The sequence below is a fragment of the Semicossyphus pulcher genome, unplaced genomic scaffold, assembly GCF_022749685.1.
Source record: "Semicossyphus pulcher isolate SPU_LCO1_2020_fin unplaced genomic scaffold, fSemPul1.0.p SCAF_13, whole genome shotgun sequence".
NCBI lineage: Eukaryota > Metazoa > Chordata > Actinopteri > Labriformes > Labridae > Semicossyphus > Semicossyphus pulcher.
In genome coordinates, this window is record NW_027211637.1 from 22,898,155 (window position 1) to 22,919,292 (window position 21,138).

At 43.8% G+C, this 21,138-nt stretch overlaps 3 protein-coding genes across 3 annotated transcripts; 1 reads left to right on the plus strand and 2 right to left on the minus strand.

Moving 5' to 3' along the window:
• Positions 1–1,849: 1,849 nt before the first annotated feature.
• Positions 1,850–9,219, minus strand: LOC138589308 (protein Wnt-7a). The gene is made up of 4 exons (XM_069659531.1): positions 8,880–9,219; positions 8,067–8,293; positions 5,309–5,580; positions 1,850–3,555 (listed from the first exon to the last, which is right to left on the minus strand). The coding sequence occupies exons 1-4, from the start codon at positions 8,948–8,950 to the stop codon at positions 3,073–3,075; spliced, it is 1,053 nt and encodes a 350-aa protein (XP_069515632.1). The 5' UTR covers positions 8,951–9,219; the 3' UTR covers positions 1,850–3,072.
• A 742-nt stretch (positions 9,220–9,961) lies between these two features.
• fbxw12 (F-box and WD repeat domain containing 12) lies at positions 9,962–14,364 on the plus strand. The gene is made up of 10 exons (XM_069660496.1): positions 9,962–10,120; positions 10,217–10,254; positions 10,818–10,984; positions 11,072–11,196; positions 11,380–11,586; positions 11,667–11,831; positions 11,998–12,208; positions 12,425–12,603; positions 12,716–12,840; positions 12,978–14,364. Exons 1-10 carry the CDS (start codon positions 10,022–10,024, stop codon positions 13,075–13,077), a joined length of 1,416 nt encoding a protein of 471 aa, XP_069516597.1. The 5' UTR covers positions 9,962–10,021; the 3' UTR covers positions 13,078–14,364.
• A 155-nt stretch (positions 14,365–14,519) lies between these two features.
• Positions 14,520–18,390, minus strand: ptpdc1b (protein tyrosine phosphatase domain containing 1b). Its single transcript, XM_069659386.1, has 9 exons — positions 18,345–18,390; positions 17,820–17,985; positions 17,051–17,131; positions 16,811–16,929; positions 16,597–16,734; positions 15,470–16,488; positions 15,124–15,306; positions 14,767–14,877; positions 14,520–14,676 (listed from the first exon to the last, which is right to left on the minus strand). The coding sequence occupies exons 1-9, from the start codon at positions 18,388–18,390 to the stop codon at positions 14,542–14,544; spliced, it is 1,998 nt and encodes a 665-aa protein (XP_069515487.1). The 3' UTR covers positions 14,520–14,541.
• Between the last annotated feature and the right edge of the window lie 2,748 nt (positions 18,391–21,138).

A 21,138-nucleotide genomic window follows, 5' to 3' on the forward strand; every position in this document is an offset into this window, starting at 1 on the left:
GGTTTTCCGTCAACACCTCGGGCCCGTCTCCCCGCTGCACTTCCAGGGCCGATGAGAGTGGAATCCGTAACGACTGTGGGCTTTAGCATCGTTAACATTTCCCTGACACGTCGGCCGGCCTCTCTTGGAGACTGCACTGCATTTTCTCCGCCGCGTCGCAGTTGTTGTAGCAACTAGTGGCCCAGGAGTGAATGAAGCAGATGTGCGAGTCATCTATCACCTGACAGCTCCCACTCCCCCGGCTGAGCAAGTCATCTTCGTGACAGTCTGCCCGGCCGGTCTCATCAATTACTCCGGTACCCTACCATTAGAGCACAAACACTTTTCTCCTGTGACACATTCAACGGCTTCCCAGTCGGCAGGATGGGCCCTCAATTAAGCCGGAGTAACTTTCCCCTCTCAATGGACGTCTCTCTTTCTTCAGACGAGTAACACACATTATACGTATATGTGGGAATATTTATCCTTGTTTTATGACATGAACACGGCCTCATGATGATGCTAAAGAATGTAGCAGCCATTAATAAGGACTTTTATGTACATTTAAAGCATCAGTGATCACTCCAATGGTGAGTTGATTCCTATATAATTCTCTATTTAGGCAGGGACGTGGATTTTAGGGATGGCAAGTGTTCTGGTTTCCGTTTGTAGTATGCTTGTAATGCAAGTAATATTGACTGATCACGTGTCAGCAGGCTGCGGCGTATGCAGGAAAAACTGGCTGTGTGGAGAGCAAAAGCAGGCGGATGGCCGTGATGACATCCCGGCTCCCATCAGCGGCTATCTGATGATGATTTAGCTTCTTATTAATCTCTATAAACAGACATCTGCAGCAAGTTCAGCTAACAATCTGTTCTAGATATTTTTTCAACTTCCCTTAACGCTGTGTCACGATAGCTGTTAAGCGTTCAGATTTCCCAACTTCCTCGAATGCATCAGAAACGATCAATCTGGGCGCCGGTTTAGCTCAGCGGTTAAATCGGCAGCCATGTACAGAGGGTACAGTCCTCGATGCGGCCAACTCCCGCCCTATGCCGCGTGTCATCCCCACCCTCTCTTCCCCTGTTTCCAACACTATCCCCTGTCCTCTCTGTCAATAAAAGAAATGATCGATCCGACCTCCGTTCAACAAACGACTATTTTAAAAGTAGCTTTCTTCTCCTCTCGAGCACAGACCTGACAAAGCTTAATTTTTACTTTTTACTAATCTGCATCATGACGTGGAAATTTCGGCAAAGGTAAGACCCGTTAATTAAAGTACATCACAAGAAAAACTGGTTATTTTTCTGTAAACAATGCAGCATGCAGAAGAGGAAGTCTTGACTGGAAGTCGTTTATCGCTAACCGCTGGCTACATGCCCCGACATGTTCACCGTTATCCCCAGAGGCTGTATCGTCGTCAGACTATAGCCGATGGGATCCGAGATTGATTCCTATATAATAAGTTTAAAAGGTAATTTATGTTATGTTAAGTTCTATCCTGGTTTATGGCAAGCTGATATTTTTTCTTAATTTTTCTTTACTCTAAATCAGGGGTCTCAAACCCTGCTTTAGGTTTCTCCGCATTCTAACACACCTGATTCGAATGTTTGCTCGTTATCAATCCCCTGAGACGCTTCAGTTGGTTGATAACGAGCAGATCATTCAAATCAGGTGTGTTAGAATACGGAGAAACCTAAAACATGCAGGAAGATAGCTCTCCAGGAGCTGGTGTAGAGACCTCTGCTCGAAACACTGTCACTTTTAGCTTTTTCATTTACAGCAGCTGTTTTACATATATTTAATCAGTGCAAAACTGAACTCTAGGTTTGTTTCCTTTAAAACACGACATTCCCCATAGTTCTTTCCCATCATCAGTGTGTCTTGATACACAAGGAAGCAATAATGGAAATCCTGTGTTAGTGTTATTCTGTTCCTGTATTCCATCAGTAGTAGTCATGAAACGCAGTAAACACAGACGTTTGAACACAGACACATATAAACAGTTTCTATCACTTACAATATACAACTATGGCAGTGACAGCAGGGGCCAACGTACACATATCAGCTCTTTCATTCACAGGGGTTTAAAAACAGGTGTCAGGGTCAATGAATATGCAAAAGATATAAATAAGACATTCATATAAAAATAGGCTTTTACAAAATATACTCTATTAACCAATATTTACCAAAAGTGGAGAATGTGCCCGTGTTTTTGATCAGTGAATACGACCTGTTCAGCTAAAAATCGGCCTGAAGTAAGCGATGCCGTTGAAGGCAGTCAGCAGAGCGTACAGCCTTCGACCTCGACGAGAGGGAGTCTCTAGACTAGCAGCAAACAGAGGGAAGACGAACTCATGAGAGGGTCAGGAGGTCAGTGTGAGTAGCCTACAGCAGTTTCATCTGGAGCAACAGCAGGTTCAAATCCAGTGTGTTAACCGTCGACACGTTCCGATTGCTTTAATAAACTAAAACCTCCCGACGTTTAGTTATTTATGATCCATAACGGACAAAATCAGTAGTTTTCTTATAGAATAAATTAATATTAATTATTTTCATTCTCTAAATACAGTGTGTTAAATATTCCAAATGGCTGTCATGTCATCTGTGCACAGAGCGAGAACGACGGCAGTGTGTCCTGCCCAGCAATCACATCCACCATAATTCATTTGCATTGGCGTCGTCCATTTCCGAAGTGTCGCAACAAGCGTCGCAACATGTCCGTATAGCTTAAAGTCTTGACATTTAGCTTCAGTCCAACATGCCAGGGTGCACTTTCTCCCTTTTTTAGTCACGTTTTCAATTATTGCACCCCAAAAAAAACAGTCCACGAGGAGTTTCGAAGAGCTCTGTGTGCAAAACCAGATTCATGACGCCCCATCTTCAGCTTAGTGTACACACAGTACAGTAGTCCCTCATTGTGTATGAAAAGACTGTAATAGCAGCCTTCTTGTAAAGTCGAACAGTTCCAGTTTATCCATGAAAACACAAAGACATGAACCCACACGCTCGCAGACATCATCGCACACACACACACACACACACACACACACATACACACACACACACAAACACACCATCCAATAAATATCCTCATTTGCATGTGTACACCTCTGTCCTCTCGCTGCACGTGTTGCACTTCACGTAGCAGCACCACAGGAACTTGCAGTTGCACTGCCACACGCGGGAGTACTGGTGTGTGTTGTACCCCCGGCCGCAGCACATCAGGTCGCAGCCGCTGATGTGCTGCATCATAGTCTTGTTGCACACCCTGCCCTGCGTCCCCAGGCTCCCCGTCACAGGGTCCACCTCGCAGTAGTTGGGCGACTTGTCTATGTACACCAGGTCTGTATCCATGGGCTTCCGGTACGAGTAAGGCTTCTTGATCTTGAGGAATTTGGGGCGCTTGTTGCGGCTGGCTTTGACCGGTTCCACGTGCACGGCGTGGGCATACTTCTCCTTGAGAATGTAGCCGAGCTCGCGGAACTTGGGAAGTGTAGTCCAGCAGGTTTTGGTGGTGCAGGAGCCCGAGACGCCATGACACTTGCATTCCAGCCGCATGTTCTTCTCCAGGACCTAGACGCACAAAAACAAGTTAGTAATGTAGTCAGAGTCATGTAGCCTTATTATTATATTTTTCAGGCTGTAATTGGTTCATAAAATGTCTGTGTAGTCTCAAACCCTGCTCATTTCTTTTTCAGCTGTTTTACTTCAAGGCAAAAGACAAACATGCAACTTAATAACAATGTAACTCACTGATACACTACAGTCAGTGATTAAATACAGCCCCACCACGTAGCTGTGTGATACCATACACACAGAAGCCAAAATAATGTATCAGGTTTCAGGCTCTGTGTGTGTAGTCACCACACACAACACACAAATGTCAAGAGTGACTGTACAAGGCGCCGAGTGACTAGGATTACCGCTAAACCCTCAACCGATGACAAAGAGAAGTGCCATTGACTCAAACTGGAATTTTCTTTAGCAACAAGGTCAATTGCAATTTCCTTTTGCTAAAATGCGACTCGTTTGGTCTCCTATATCGCCTCCTAAAGCCTTTGGCGAGATATTTACGCGTCTGTGTTCTTGGCAAGTGAACTATAAAACACTAAAACCCAAATACAGACGTGTGAACTTGAAAAAAAAACAACTTTCCCCTGAGCAAACCACTTCATAAAACCCTTGGCTTCAACCCTCTAATCCATCAGTTGTTCTGTGACCAACACTTGTGACAGCCTTTGTGTGGACGTCTCCGAGCGGGGAGCTCCTGCTCAGTGTCACTGCTTTTGATTAGCATAAATAAAAGAGGCGAAGGGGGGGGTAGGTATCAAAACAGAGGGGCCATTTATTGGCAGAAAGGAGCGAAAAACTGCAAAGTTTGAACCAACAAATGCAGACTTTGGAGGCTCTTTGGAGGCAATTTAGCTGTCCAGATAAGCCAATTTGAATTCATGGCCCTGAAACGCACGTACGAAATGATCTACTAGGTACAATTGTGTGTGAGGACGCTTTTTCAGCCGGTGTCGGGATGGACGTGTGGGTCGTGTGAATCAGGCCGGTTTGGCACGGGGAGACGGAGAGGGAGAGAGAGAGGGGATACGAGTTAACTTGGGCAAAGCTGCTTCTTTCTTCTTCCCTAACTGCTACCTCACTTTAGCTGTTTGGCACATCACTGCACTCAATCTCTAACCTCTAGACTCACTGGAGTCTCTTTGTCACGCTGCAGGGCTCTGAAAAGCATCCTTCTCGACTAAATTAGTCTCGTTTTTGTTTTTCCTCCCAACTTTGTTGTCTCCGGTTGAGTGTTTTTTTACGTTACAATACTCTCTGTAACTTTCGCTTGAAGTAGAAACTTTAAAGAACTACCCTCTTCTATACAGCAACCAAACTCCATGCAACTCTACGATGATTAAACATTAAACACCCCTGTGCTGCGTGTACAAGCCCCTGATGTGGGTTTATGATATTAGAGCGAGATTTTGGGTGGGGATTGTCATAAAGGTAACAGTATACTGTCCCAGTGGTGCAAAGCATGCAGGGACAGGGCTAATGCCTTTTTGTACAGTGTCAATCTGTTTTCAGTGCCGCGATCTGGGCTGTAATCAAACCCTGCCACTTAGACTGCTCGTCCTCTAAAAGCAGCCTTTTATTCCGCTGCTTGTTCAGTCTTGGCCCGAATGCCCGGAGCTTTGGCAAAGGTTCACCCACACCGCATCATGCCAGGGACTGACCGGCCCGCCTTGAGAGCAGTTCGCCATCAGATTTAGTCATCGCTTATGTTCTCTGAGCCTTGAAGGTTTCAATTAACCCTGCGCTGATCACTTACCTTCCGTCCCACCTCGTTATTATGGAGGTTCATGAGTGTCCTCGCGTTCTGTTTGACCTCCCGAGCATCGATGAACACTTTGGAGAAGCCCAGGCCGTAGCTGATGTCCGCTGAGCAGCCTCCCCACTTCCAGCCTTGGTCCATGCTGTAGAAACCCTGCTTCTCCTTGTCACAGCTACAGTCGCTCAGGTTGCCCTGCGTGCAGGCCGCCGTGATGGCGTGGGCCACCCCTGCTGCGATGATGGCGTAGGTGAACGCTGCTTCTTTACTGCCTGGGAGAAGAGGGAAGAAAAGATGATTAAGTGTTGCAGGTGTGCAGTGAGATGTTGAAATAGAGAATGTCTATTTCTAAAAAGGAAAATGAGATTAATTATTAACAGTGTGTGCGCTTGCATCACAGCCTCACTGACATATCACTCAAGGGCTGCAGTGTTTTGAAACCTGACCTGGAAACTGTCCTGCCCGTGAACCAAAATGGCGGCTGTGGGTATAGTCAACAAAGCAGCATGAATAAGAGGGTTGTCGTCAAGGAGGGGCTATTGATCCGCTCAGAAACATTCTGTGTAAACTCATAAGGCACTGACATCAGAATCTTCATCCTGCCGTTATCTCGCCCAAGTCCGGCTCACAAATCATTTACACGCACACAGAAATATCGACGAATAAGTTAAGGTTAATCTGACGGGACGGATCCTGAAGCAAAGATCTAATACGCAAAAAAAGGACACCACAAAGAGAGAGTCTAATGTAATGTCTGTACGGCCTATAGCGCAAACAAAGCAGCACTTTTTCCTTGTAAAACAACGTGAAACAGCTCATGAGGAAATAAATATGCACGATCGTAAACATGATCAACAAGCAGCATGTTTTTAATTTCCAGATCTGTGATTCATCTTCATGCAAACAGGAAACTCGCGGTGATCCCATCCATCATATCTGTGTGTAAATAAACTCTTCTCGTCTTTGTTTGTCCAAAACAAACACGATACCGTGTTTGCGCTTCCTCCTGCCACTCGGTTCACCATGCGAGGCTGCCATGTTTTCCGATAAACATCTTGGATGTGTGCCCATGCCATTGAAAAAAAAAAAACTCATATTGAGGCATCAATTATGTGGACGTTTTTATAGACTCAGTGGGCTCCGAGCCAAAAAAGAAGGTGTGTCGGTGCAGGCAGCCAGTTCTGACTGCACCGTTGTTAATTTTTCCCCTGCAGTTGTGAGTGCATGAGTTCACCACAAGAAGAGATGGTATGAATTCTTCATAAGCGTGTAATGAGAGGTGGAAGATATTAAGGAAGACGGTCGACTGGATATTCCGAAAGGTGGAACTAGAAGTGCCAGTTTGCTGCTCTTCTGCCATGTTTGCTTCTCTTTCATCTCTGCAGAGTCATGCATGAGCCTCTTCTCGTGCAGAGCAAACAGAGCTGAGGCCTAAAACAGCTCAAAGCTGAGGCACCTTGCATCACCCACAAGCATTATGTCAGCCCACTGGTCATTCTTCCTTCGCTTTAAGAACAATCGCAAGCAACACAGCCCCGCTCTGCTCGGGCGTCAACAATAGCATTCATTTACAACCATCGGCCTCCTGCGCTAATCTGATCGGTGAAACCAATCTATTCGGTACGGCTGTCCAAGCCGCAGACTTCAACTCCAGCCTAGGAAACGCAGACCGAGACTCTTGATGAGCTAAAACTGTCTCATTCATGAAGGAACAGATTGTCAAACAGCGCTGTTTTCACGTCAACAGCATGAAGGGTAGCTAATCCTTTCTCTCCAACAGCAGCAGGCCTCAAACAGCTGGTCCAAGCTTCTGACCATTGTCGGGAAGGGTGTTTGGATTTTTATTCAAATGGCGTTTCTGTGTAATCAAACCCTAAAGGCATATTTAGACAAATTATTATCCTTCATTAAACCTTGTTAGACCTTCCTAGTATTGATATCCTCCGCATCCAGCTGCTTTTAATCCATCTTATCTATTCGAATTAGCCAACAAACGAGCAGCAAAACTCCAGCCATAATTCCAGCATTCCCTGAAGTTCATCCGCTCTTCCGAGCAGGCTCTCGTCTCAGCTCTAGGATCGTCGATTTAAACCAATTTGTTTCTCTAATTTAGAACTTTCAGGCCTCGTTTTCCTCTTGGCTCTGCCTCACACTGTAACTTATACCCGTGGTAAGAGCTACGTCCTTACAGTGGGAGCCACAGCACCCATCACTAGACAGGATAAAGACCAGTGAAAATGTGTCTCCAGAGACTCGGGCTGCCTGAAAAGAGAGGCTGCAAACATTCAGAAGAGCTTTGTTACTGTGCTGGCTTCAGATGCCTTTTATACATGCTCAATGAGAAGTCTGGAGGAAAACTAGGCCTGATGTAAATGACACTGCTGGCACCTTATGGGAGGCTGCTTCTTCTTGTATATGGACGCAATAACACAGGGTAGATGTGTATTTTGTTCGCCTGGTGCAGAATTTGACTGGAGATCATAAAACATTTTGAAAAGGATTCATGTCAAGGTCATAACTTTTTTTATTTTTACAAGTCATCATTTTATAATTGAACTTATTGAAATGCCAAATTCTTGAGTTTCACTTTAAGTATTGGCCCTGGTAAGAGAAATCAGAGGTAAGGACAGTGCGCATTTTACGCATTACGCACAACAAATACGCATCCACGTCTGAGGCGATTGATTAACTGTGTTTTCTGCTGGACAATAAAAAAACGTGTCAACTTGTAAACAAACGTTAACAGACAGCAACATACCCACTTTCAACTCTTTTCCGAAGACTGTCCTCTCCCCCAGCGCAGAGCAGTTCCAGCGCCCGTTTTTGAACTGAAACTGACACTCGTTGATGCCCATTTGGGCTCCCTCTCCGATGACGATAATGGCATCGGGGCGACTCTGGCAGATAATCCGTTGTCTGGGGGCCAAACCGGGGATCTTGTTACAGATTATGCTCGCACCTAGGGCCACCACCGACGAGAAGCCACTGTGAACGGAAGATGGAGATGACTGAGAAAAAAATAGTCATCAACCATTTATTCTTTTTCTAACATTGTTTTTTTTTTTTCACATTTAAAGAGTTCCCATAACTTTTAAAAATCATCTTTATTTCCACCTTTAGATACTAAAAAGTAGCTGATTTAAATATGAACTAAATCTATGAGGAGTGCAGGTAGTTTTAACAATAGAAATTACTACATTATTTTTACTTTTAAAGAGGTTTTATAACATGACTGGACTAAGATGCACCACTAGAATAATTCTATAAGTTAAAAAAATATCATGCCAGTACGAGTTTAACCCAACTTTAAAGGTAAAATGTCATTCACTGGAAAGGACGCAGTTGCCACGAGTCTGACTGAGACAAGTTTAAGCTCTTCCCTTAATGTGTTATTTATCGTTTATAAAATCATCAGCTATCTGCTTCTGGGTAAATACGGGATACAATAGGAGCTTTTGAAGAACCAACATCAGATAAAAGTCTTATTGTCATTCTTCAGTTATTGAAGTTTTGTGTATGTTTGGATAAAACCTACAACAAACCATCGAGGAGTCAAATAAGCGCAGCTCACCCAATTTTCAAATAAACAATTCCCAGACAAAGTAAAACTCTTAAAATCCAGCGTCTCGTTCTCCGACTCATTGCGGCCCGGCTCTCAGTTTCATGCACCGATCTGTGGAGCTGATGAGTAACTCGGCTCGCTTATCCTCCGATCGATCACAGCGCAGGTAACTCCAAGGGGACTCCAAAATGACGAAAAGCATAAAAAAAATAGCTCACGCTCAGGAACTTTCTTTTACAAATTGCCGGTTAAGGTATCATCCAGACTCCCTTTACGTGGCCCCCTTCCGCTGGGCCCTCTTGTCATTGCGAGGGTGTCACAGGTAACCCTTGGGGTGAGCAGTTGCGATTATCTCTTTCTCACAGTTCCTCTGCTACCCGCAGGTCTTGGCTATATATCTGGCTCATCTATCTGGGGCGTGTTCACAGGATGGGGCCCTGCTGAAGAATCCCGCCAGGGCTGAATCTCAGCACACACACATTCATACACACACACGCACACACACGCTGCTCTGCTGTGGATTCACCTTGACTGATTGGAGAAGCTTTTTTATTTGGTTGTTAAGTGGGTCAGGGCTTAAAGTAAGGTTGCCATAAGTTTATTTTTACGCAGGTTTTGCTCAAATGTATATATTTTTTCCTCAGTTGCCAAAAAGAAGCATCACAGAAAGCTGAAAATATACAATTTTAACACAAAGGCAAATAAGATTCATTGATTTTTTTCAATAAATGAAATTATTAGGCAACCAAATCAAAACTAGACCCTAAATAACTGATTATATCTTCACTCTAGCATTTAAAACGTGGTTAAATCCCACATTTATGAGATGTTACACTTACAGTCGTGGCGTTTAGAATGTTTTCATATTCAAAAGAAGAAATATTAACATTTACATGAAGTTATTATTACTTTCTACTCACATTTTTGCGCGCTATCTGTAGTGCGCCTCTATCCCGGATCACCTACCTTATATAATGGCGACATCTGGTGGCGCAGTGAAGACATTACAGGCTAAAACGTAAACAAACCACTCCGCGTGTCCCTGTGTTCTTTCCGTAGCCTGTCCAAACTTCGACTAGCTGCCGCTTTGACGTGCTGTAAAGTACATCACTTAGATAGATAGTGAGGGGTACAGCGCTATTAATGTAAGTATGGACCCTCACCAGCCGTATCTCATCGGGGATTGTCTTATTCACATTTTTACATTCCTGACGGAGGAGGATTTAATCAGTGCTTCAAGTGTGTGTCAGGTAAGAGAGGAGTGTCCAACATGCGGAAGTAGCTTATTTATGCTATTATAATTTCTTAAAGTGTCCGATTTGTGATCTAAATGTTCCACTTTTCAGGATTGGCATGAAGCCGCAGAGACTCCTTGGTTATGGAGGTGAGCTCTGTCTGGTCATTTCTTTCATTTATTTTCTAACGTTGATGCTAGTGGTGAGAAGTACTGTACTAAACTACTTTTTACTTCACTCAGTGAACCTTTCTTTGATCACTTTGATTACGAGTGTATGTGCAGATTTTAAGTTGAAAATACAAAATGTAATCACATAAATTATCATGAATTATATAATATATAATATAGATAATACTTGATGCATTGGTTAAATTAAATATAGCCTATACGTAAAACGGTGTCCTCCCTTTACCAGCTACAGCATTACGATAAAGTGTACATAAATGCATCAGTAAGCAGAATTCAACAGTAGCTTATAATATTATTTTGAAAGGGACAATTCTACATGATGGGTTCTATAAGTTTTGTACTTTAAGTTTATTTTAATGCTGATCTTTTTGTAGATGATAAAGTTTGAATGAAGTACTTTTACTTGTAACCGAGTACATACACGATGTTATCACTACGTTTACTGAAGTAAAGCTCTGAATTCTTCATCCACCAAATCAAAACATACTGTATGTCAACATCCATTCCTGTGTTCCCCTCAGGCGGATGTGTCTGCAGCGCTGGACTTTCTGTAACTTTACCGTCTTGGGGAGCGAACAGGTGAATCACTCGTGGAAGAGATACTTCCTCCGACGTTCCCACTTGGAGGTGAAGATGACGAAAGGCCGGTCAGGAGGTTACACCTGCAAGAGCCTCAGAGGACACACAGGTATGCTGACTCTGTGTGGATTCTCTTTTGCGTGACTTCATTATGTCTGTCAGCTCATTTCTGTATGTGACATGCTTTTTCTATCAGGCGGGGTGGTGGGCTTAGTGTACCTGCAGGGGAATTCAGATCAGCGCCCTGACCTGTGGAGCAGCAGCGCCACAGTCTGCAGCGCCTCTACTGATGGTACTGTTCGAGCCTGGAACATCCAGAATGTTAGTCCAGTTACCTTGATAACATTTTGTTTATGTATTCATCCGCCATAAATGGATGAACACTACTGAATCAGATCTCAAATACCGGTATTTGCCCGTCCTTGATTGAAAGCTGAACAGCCAAAAGAATAAAGGCTCTAACCCACGAGGCATTAACCTCATGTTGCACCCTTTTCCCCTCAGGGTGAACTCCTGTGGTGCAGTCCTGTGCAGAGTCCTCTGACAGCGATTATATGTGATGAACAGCATGAAGTTGTGATCACAGCAGACTCCATGGGTCTCATCAAGACCTGGCAGGGTCAGACGGGACAGGAAGTGGCCTCCTTTAATGCTTCATCTCCACACTGTACATTACTGCAGTACAGCATCAACAACAGTTGGTTCCTGACTGTGAGTTACCCCACAATTCTTCTGCGTGTATACCTGAAACTAATTTATTCTTGTATTTGTCTAATGATATTGTGTTTCAGGTTGGAACCAGTCAGGGATCTGTTTGTACACTGGCTGATACAGCTTTGACCAAAAAGTCCAGTGTCATGGTGTGCGACTCCTTTAAAGTCAACACCCTGCTCGTGTCACCTGACAAGAAATGGATCACAGCTGGAACTAAAGACAACGATGATCTAAGTCCAAAGGTATTTCTTGTTTTTTTTTCTTGTAAGCCTGACTTTAAATGTGCGTTTCCTGCTTTGCTCTGCTCTCCTGTGGTTTCTCCTTTTCCACGTTACCTCTGCACACACGACACAGTACAATAACAGTAGGTGTGTCGATATACATTTCTTTTGTTTGGTTTGTTGGCAGGTAATTTACACTGAGAGTTTGACCTCCCCGACTGAAGATGAAGATCCTCTGTGTCAGTCTGTGCCAGTCAATGGGTGCCAGGCTGCTGTCTTCATACCCACCCAGCCTGCCAGACTGGCCATCATCCACCACAACCAGCGCCCGAACAACAAAGCCCTCACTGTGTTCGATGTCGGCATTAAAAAGTCTAAGTACAAGTCAGAGATCCAGGGTGAGATATGTGCAGACTTTAATATACTTTAATGTGACACTGACTCTGTGATAAGTTAGCGGCTCATTCAAGGAAAATCCACTGTTGACTGTAAATATTGTTGAGCTGCAGGTGCAGATTCTGCTAAATTAGATCCATATGTCATAGTTTAAGCGTTTGAAAGCTGGGTTTTCTTTACCCTTTGCTGGTATAAGTTAGAATCTCTTCTTATTGTAGTCCAGCAGGTGGAGTCCTTCCCCCTGAGACTCAACAGGTCCTCAAACATCCTTCTGGAGGCCAAGGACAGCAACTGCTTAGTGTTGGCGGCTGGCCAGGAGCTAATGGTCTACTCCCTGAAAGGAGCACTGCTTGCTAGCTTTAAAGACCACACTATGCCTATCACTTCTATATGTGTGGTAAGCTGTTTTATTCCCTGAGGAAACTCTGCGTTTAATACAGTACAGTATGCCCTCTTTGTGAAAGTGAGCAAATTAAAGGGATCAATTTGTGCTGTTGTCACATTTACAGGATAGCTTCCGCGTGGTGACGGCCTCTCAGGACCTCTCCTTACGAGTACTGACATGGAAAAATGACAAAGGGTTGAGTCTGGAGAGCCGATACCACTTACTGGGAGGCTCTCACACAATGTCCAGGTACTGTTTGCTGCACGCTTAAGTACACGTCTGCAGCCAAGTTTGCAGCGGAGTTTAATAGTAATGCATTAGCCTGAATACAGGCACTCAGTCATTTCCTAATCCTGTTACTTTATGCTCCGTGCCCTGTTTTCTAGAGGGTTTACCCACGTCACCTGCGACTACTCCAGCATCGTGGCCTCGGCAGAAGGGATTGATGGCAAAGATGTCTTAAAAGCTTATTCATTCACCTCCTGAGCATCACTGACCGACAGTAAGGTGCCTGTAAGCAGTTTGCACGACATACTGGAAGGAGGAACATTTGTGTTTATTATGGACTGTTCATCAGATATGCTTACAGTCAATTAGGATGTTTTATGGTGAGACTATGTTTACAGAAAAGTGTGACACTTATTACAGAAGAGTTGCTGTGTAATAGGAAAGGCATTTATATATTTTTAGCACAACATACGTGATATGAAATGAGTCTGTACAGGTATAAGATTACGTTTACCTTACGTATAAGATAACTACGCTTCTGTAGCTGCTGTATGAGCTGTTACCTGTGTTAAGGCATAATGTATCATGAATATACACTCACCGGCCTCATCACCTTGCTAGTACCGTGTTGGACCCCTTTTTGCCTTCAGAACTGCCTTAATTCTTCGTGGCATAGATTCATCAAGGTGCTGGAAACATTCCTCAGAGATTTTGGTCCATAGTAACATGATAGCTTAACGCAGCTGCTGCAGATCCATGATGGGAATCTCCTGTTCCACCACATCCCAAAGGCGCTCTTTTGATGATGTGAGCTTTGCGACGTGTCGCGTTATCCTGCTGGAAGTAGCCATCAGAAGGTGGGGACACTGAGGTCATTAAGCGATGGACATGGTCAGGTAGGCTGTGGCGTTTAAATGATCAAAGTGTGCCAAGAAAATATCCCCCACACTGTTACACCACCAGCAGCAGCCTGAACCGTTCATACAAGGCAGGATGAATCCGTGCTTTCATGTTGTTTACGCCTAATTCGGACCCTACCATCCAAATATCGCAGCAGAAATCGAGACTCATCAGACCAGGCCAATGTTTTTCCGATCTTCTATTGTCCGATTTTGGTGAGCCCGTGCGAATTGTAGCCGACAGCTGACAGGAGTGGCACCCGGTGTGGCCTTCTGCTGCTGTAGCCAATCTGCTTCTGTTGTGCGTTCAGAGATGCTGCGGTTTTATCGAATGGTTATTTGAGTTCCTTTTTGTGTTCTATCAGCTATCGGCCATTCTCCTCTGACCTCTGCCATCACCAAGGCGTTTTCGCCGGGAGAGCTGTCACTGGATATTTTCCTCTTTTTCGGACCATTCTCTGTAAACCCTAGAGATGGTTTTGCGTGAAAATCCCACGTGCCTAAATGCATTGAGTTGCAGCCATGTGATTGACAGATCAGATATTTGCGTTAACAAGCATTTGAGCAGGTCTACATAATGAAGTGGCCGGTGAGTGTATATTTTGATCACATGTTTTCAGTATGATACCCCCACCTGGTACTGAGGTAAGAAAATACTGTAAATGATGTATTAACAATAAAAACCTAAAAATGATAAATGTTTATATTCAGCGAACATTGACACAAGAATTTAAATAGTTTGTTAAAGGCACAAAAGCTTTCTTTTCTCTTTCATGGCCCCACATAAATGTTCAGGCAGAACTTTGTATATATAAAACATGTCCTATGTTAAAGAGCAAGGAGACACCTGCGTCTCTTCTGCTTCTATGGCCACACATCTCAAGTCCCAGAGGACACACTGTAGGACTGAAGTCATGGACTCGTACACTTTTCTTCCGTCTTCTGAGTCATATTCCAACTGTTCAAAAGCAAACAAGGATCGATGATGAAATCATCAATTATATTGTTGAAATCAATCACAAATAATGAGGTGCATTTGTTTTCTTACCCAGGTGACCGCCTTGATGGTGCGTTTCAGGAATGCATTTTCAACCTCTTCTGGTATCGTCAGCATGTGAGCCATACAATCTAGTATGCACGTTAATGTTTCTTTAGTGGCCTAGGGAAGAGATGAGAAGGAAGGTTACACTTAGGAGGAAACTTAGGAGCCTCGTTGTCCCAGCATTTCATTTCATTCAAATTAGAACCTCTGTGCACTGCCTGTCGACACCTCATGTTCTTCCCTCTCGTCTACATCCTTGCTTGTGTTGTACCAACTCTCAGATGCACATCACTTTGGACAAAAGTGTCTGCTAAATGAAATTGTAACATTAAATCAGTACACAATATTCCAATATGCACTGACCTGGTCAAGTGTGTTGAGGACGCTTTGAGAATCAGCGTTGTAAGGGTTCAGGGCTTTGGCTTGCTGGACGGAGATGACCGGCTCTTTAAGCTGCTCCAGCCATGACCACATGAGCCCAGAGAGGATGAAGGGATCGCGCTCCGAGCACAGCCTTTCCCAGCCGCCGCCTTGGTTCAGATCTGCCTGCACACATTCATGCGGTCATGTTAGAACCTGTCTGTCTGTATGTGACTGAGGCAACTTATTAGCATTGTCCATACACATTCTACTTTAGCAACTATGTGACCAATGAATCTAAGACTTAACAGTAACAGTTAGAAGTTTTTGATGCAAAGGTCCTCGTTACCTGCCATGCCAGGACTTTGCTCTTGTGCCCTGCTTCCCCGTCCAGAAAAATGTCGACTGCCAGAGCCTGTGCCACCAGCAGCCTCCTGCTCTCCAAGGACAACTCTGACTGCAGGGTGATGAAGGGCACCTCTGACTGCTCCTCTTGTTTAACTTCAGACTTCTTCCCATTCATTGCTAACTCTTCCCTCTGCTCTGCCTTCCACCTGGACAACATGCTCCCCTTTTTGGTGGGTTCACTGTTTCCCACAGACTCGCTACGTTGGAAGTCTCTCTGCGTCACTTTCCTCACCAGAATGGAGCCGTCTTTTTGGTTTTCGTCATTCTTGATTTGCCATAGTGAGCCCCCTAAGCTTTGTGAGACGTCAGACGGGTTGCTATTCCAGCGTTCACACTGTGCTAAAGGGCGAGTGGCCTCTGGAGGGGAAATGGCAATATCATTAGTACTCTGTGACAGGGAGCCGAGAGGTTGTGTGGGCAGGTTAAGCTGAGGGCCTAGTCGTCTCAAGTCGGACTCGCTGTAGCTCAGACTTTTGCGATGGTAGAAGATGGGTGGCTCGTTGAAATGTCTGGGTAAGGTGGGCGTTCCTGGTAAGCGGGGCTCCTTTGCAAACTGCTCAGGACCCATCTGCTCAATGATGCTGAGAGTCATCTCTAAGTCATGAATATCCGGGGCCTCCAGAATGTCCTCCTCGATCACCTCTCGATTCTCTGCGATATCCAACAGCAGCCGAGACACCAGCTGGACAATCTTGGGCAGGTTCTTCAGCTCCTTCCTCTCATAGCCGTGCAATATGTGTCTCTGGCGGTTCAGGTACTGGGGCAGGGTGACTGGGTTTGATCGAGGCTCAGCCTTGGAAAACACACACCTCAAAGGGGAAAGGAATTGGACAAACTCTCTGACGCAATGCAGCTGACCTCGGGTCTGGATGGAGTTTGGGCGTTTAGCACGTACATATAGAATAGCCTGGTTGGCAGTCATCCTGGTAGCGTAGGCCAAGAAACATGCTAAAAGCACACCTGGAGGAAAGAGGAGAACACTTCACTGTAAATCACTTTGTGCAGATGACAGATCAGACATTCATGCAAAGTTAAAAACACTTTAAACAACAGTCTGAATAAAGCTACCTGTTCTTCCAAGACCAGCATGACAGTGGACTGCGATCTTCCCCTCCTGCAGAGCGAAGGCCGTGACCTTCACCATGTCTAGCATAGTGGTAAGGCTTGCCACTCCGTAGTCACTCCAGCCAAAGTTGTAGAAATAAACTGAAATGGTAAGATGTCTTCAGATAAACCTGAGCAACAATACATGTTTATGAAGAATTACTCCTAAAGCACTTACTGTCATTTTCCATAAAGACCTCTGGGCGGTAAGCGAAGCCGCTCTCTGGCTCCAGAGGGTTTCCGCAGCTGGCGTGTTCACCAGGTATCTGTAGGTTGATCACTGTTTTAATACCATTCCTTGAAACAAACACACACGCACAGACAGAGACATAAACACCTCATTATTCTCATCTCCTCAGATGCTGTGGGCTCTTAGTCAGGAAGGTGTTGAAAGAGAAAAGAAAGAAGTTGCGTGTACCTTTTGAATTGATCTATGATCTTGTACTTCTCAATTGTTGCTGTGGACGGCCTGGACATAGCGAGAAGATGATCACTAACCCTGAAACAATGACAAAAATAGCAGTGTGAATATAACATAGTAATCAACACCCTTAAAGTGCTAATCTCGAAGATTTCAGTTTCTTTCTCTTTAGCGGGACCTATGGCGATACAGTAATCGCGGGAGCACACTTCCCAGATATCCAGACGGTGTTGCATGTGTGACGTCCACGGTTGGCTCCAGTTGTAACTCTTGATTTTCCTCGCTGACGGTCGCTTTCCTTTTTAGACTGTTTGCTTCATCTGAGTGTCGAGTTAGTTCCTTTATTCTTTGGATTTTCACTTATTTTAGAAGTTGTATCTGTCGTCATCGACCTTTTCTTTGTTTGTTCAGCCATAGTAGATTACTGTTTACTCGCATCACTTGCAGAGACCGGAAAAGCAGCCGCTTAGCTCCGCCTACCCTCTCTGGCAGACCAACCACTGCTGGGTGATGGAAAACATGTCACTAACTGGGCGCCGCTTGTGATTTTTTCCGCTACAGTTGCACCAGACACCCAGTCTGTAATACTGCAAATACAAAGGCTTTCATCAGTGGGCTATAGGCTCAAACACCTTTGCGCTACCTCTTTCAGCGATAGATGACAGACATTTATATACATGAAAATCTTCGAGATTATTACTTTAACTTGATATCAATTTTTTTTTTAAATGTTTAATGTCTACTAAGGTGAAACATGCATGTGTACCAGGATGAGTAGAGGCCTTTAATGGCCTGTTGGTCATCTCTCCAGTAACTTGGGTTGTCATACTTGCAGAGTAGTCCTCCACAGCCGATCGAGCATTGCATATGTGCAGGGATGACATAACGTATCGCTTCTCCTACTAGTGTGTACTTGGCCCTGGGGGCTCTGACTGTCATAGGGGGAAAGAAAACAGAAAACACTTATTATATTGGTGGTAATAATAATAATAGAAGTTGCAGTGCAGCAAAGAGACTCCATTAAATGTAGGTTGCTCTGTAAGACCTAAATAATTAAGATTGTCAGTGGTAAGTGTTAACGTAGACGTGTTTAATCCTCATCTGGCTTTGTAAGTGTGTTATCAGAGCATTACAGTAAAAATAGCCGCACTTCTAACATATGTGACATGTATTTTAAATGTACAGCATGGTGAATAAACACCTGGTGAATGTGGTTGTGGCAGAGCACCTAACTGACCTCCAGTCATTAACAGATACATTTTAATGATGACCAAACACCGTCCTTACTCACTGTATTCCATCAGAGTTCCCCCTGTGGTAATTGCATTGCCTGCCATATGAACAGTCACTCAGGCTGACATCCACAGTCATAGCAGAGCCTGCACACACATATAAACAAGTTTGTTACGCTATATTAAAGACTTCATATCATGCATTCTGTAAATTACAGACACTACAGATGCACTCTTAAGCATGAAATACAGAACTGTCGAGTCTGCAGAAGGCCTCTCATAAGTACCCTGTGCTGTACGTGTTATTGGCCTGCATGTGACTTTGTTTGAGACTGTGATTGAGTGTTAACATCCATGAAAGAAATGTTAAAGTGAGCCACTAACACATACACATTTTCAAAGATCAGCATCATAACTCATACTCAGTCACGTGTAAAGCAGACATAATCCATTTGGCAAGCTGCTAATGTTAGTTTAGCATGTCAGTAGCTCATCACAATACAATTTCATTTTCACTCCTCAAGACCAAAGTGCAAAATGAACTACTTTTAACAGCAAAGTAAAATAAGTAAAAACAACTGACATCAACCTCCACCGCTCTGACGTTGTCTTTCCCTCTCCAGCTCTGTGGAAAGTCAATCCCGTGGTCTCGCTTGGTTTGATTCGTCTCAGATTATCTCTGTAGAGGCGGGGTGGGGCAAAACAAGTACCCACAGGCTCCTTTGCCGTCCTGTCCGGAAAGCCATCTACCTAACCGGGATGACGGATCAAGTACGGGAATAAATCAACATCAAAATGTTTGGGAAAAAGAGCAAAGATTGTGTCCTCAGTCCTCCATGTGCAGGTTGCTCCTGTCAGTGGCTCCTGGGGGGAGTGTAGGCTATTCCTGACTCCTGCTGGATTAGACTTCTAATCTTATTACTGTACAGGAATACATAAGAGGACCCACCCCTCAACCAAAACTCACACTTTAGACACATCACTACTGCTTTCTGCTGGACTGTCATGAAAAACAATAATCTACATACATTCCTGTCAGTCCATGCCCATAACGTCATTAATAAACACCCTTACAGCTGTTCCAGGCCTGATTCTGTAACCCTGTATTTGATTAATGTGCACGTCTATTGTTGAGAATAAGTACAAGCTGATATTGTATTATCACAAGCGAGTTCAGACGGTTTCTGAAAATGACACTCTCCAACTCTCTAACCTTGCTGTTACAAGATAGTGGGGCGTTAGGGACAAAGCAAGGAGATCAAATCTGATTGGCTTACCTTGCACCTCGCTAAAGCTAATTACATTTAGGTTACAGACAAGGGATCAGTCTATGATGTTTAGCATTTGGAAAGACTTTAAAGCAAGTAGGCCTGTTTTAATTTGTTACTGTACATATTATAGTGGAAACTGATACAACTACAATGTGTCTATTCCATCATTATTAATATGCTGACTGTGTGAGAAGAACTATGTATTCCTTTAACATTTCCAACACTTATTTCTATTGTCCATGTTTCAGATTGTATCAGTGCTACCTAAATTTGTGGGTTTGTGGAACTTAATTTACATCCTATTTTCTATTCATAGTTTTATAGCTACTGAGAACCATCAAAGTATAAATGATCACTATAAATAAACTGTAAATCTTCTCTATATTATACAGAATTAACTCTAATTTGAGTTGATGTGATCAAGCTACTTTTAACACATTAAGCAAAATGTTTGTTATGTAGCTTACAATAAATGGGTAATTAATACTCACATCTCTGAAGGTCTTTGATTGAGGATCCAGAAAGTTGTTTCTGTCATCTAAAACCGACAGCTGCTCAGCTCCATTTGGCTGCTAAAACGACAGACCCAAAGCAGCACGGCAAGAGAAACGGAGATGGACGGGAAAAAACACTGAACACAGAACTGCTAAGCTAAATGAATGGCATGTAGTGTAAAGAGTGAGATAAGGACCTGACTAAATCACAAGCATGACTGTGACTTTCAGGCATATGTCACCAGTCTTACTGTGACGAACACAGTGGAGTGCAAGTAGAGACTGTTTAATTTCTTAACTTAAGTAAAAGTAGCCATCCCGCACTATAGAATAGGGTACTCAATTATAAGTTGAAATGCATTTCAAATATGTGTGTTTAGCCTTCAGTGAAAAATGTCAGTCGTGATAAAGGTATAACCGATATGGAGTAGCTATCAGGTAGGCTGCACTGCATTTCTATATAAAACATCACTTCTTCAAAAATTAGTTATTTTATTTCATGAAGTTAAGTCATATAAATGCAAGGGAACTACGGAGACTGGGGATGGTGTAGGGATCAGTGTAATGTCTGAGGCCTTAATGAATGTTGAAAATGAAAAACATATTAGGTTGATGTGGGCAAGCTAATTTAGCTAGTTTGCTTTTAATGTACATGAGTCCATTGGGTACTGCACAGTGAATGCGTTGATACCCAAATATGTGAATAAGAAAAAAAAAATTCACTTTTCCAACAGATGGCAGCAGATATACATGTGGCCACTGCTTGAGGGTAGCCATTAGCTTTCTGTTCGTTTCATTTCTATGGCAACCAAAGGATCGGGCAGAGATTTCCGCGCTCCACATAAGCAAGCGCACAAAGCCTTATGGTAAATGAGTTCGTTTCCGGGTGTCAGCAAACCCTTTTCATTGGCTTTACCTACTACTAATACTACATTTCCCGACAAGCACTGCCGCCTTGTAACGGCTTACCCAGTTGGTTGCGTAGGTGCTTTGCATTTCTACGAACGGACCGTTCAGCTGTTTCAAACAAGCCGGTGATGAAGACATGCGCATACCGGAAGTTGATCTATTTTGCCTTCAAAGTAAAA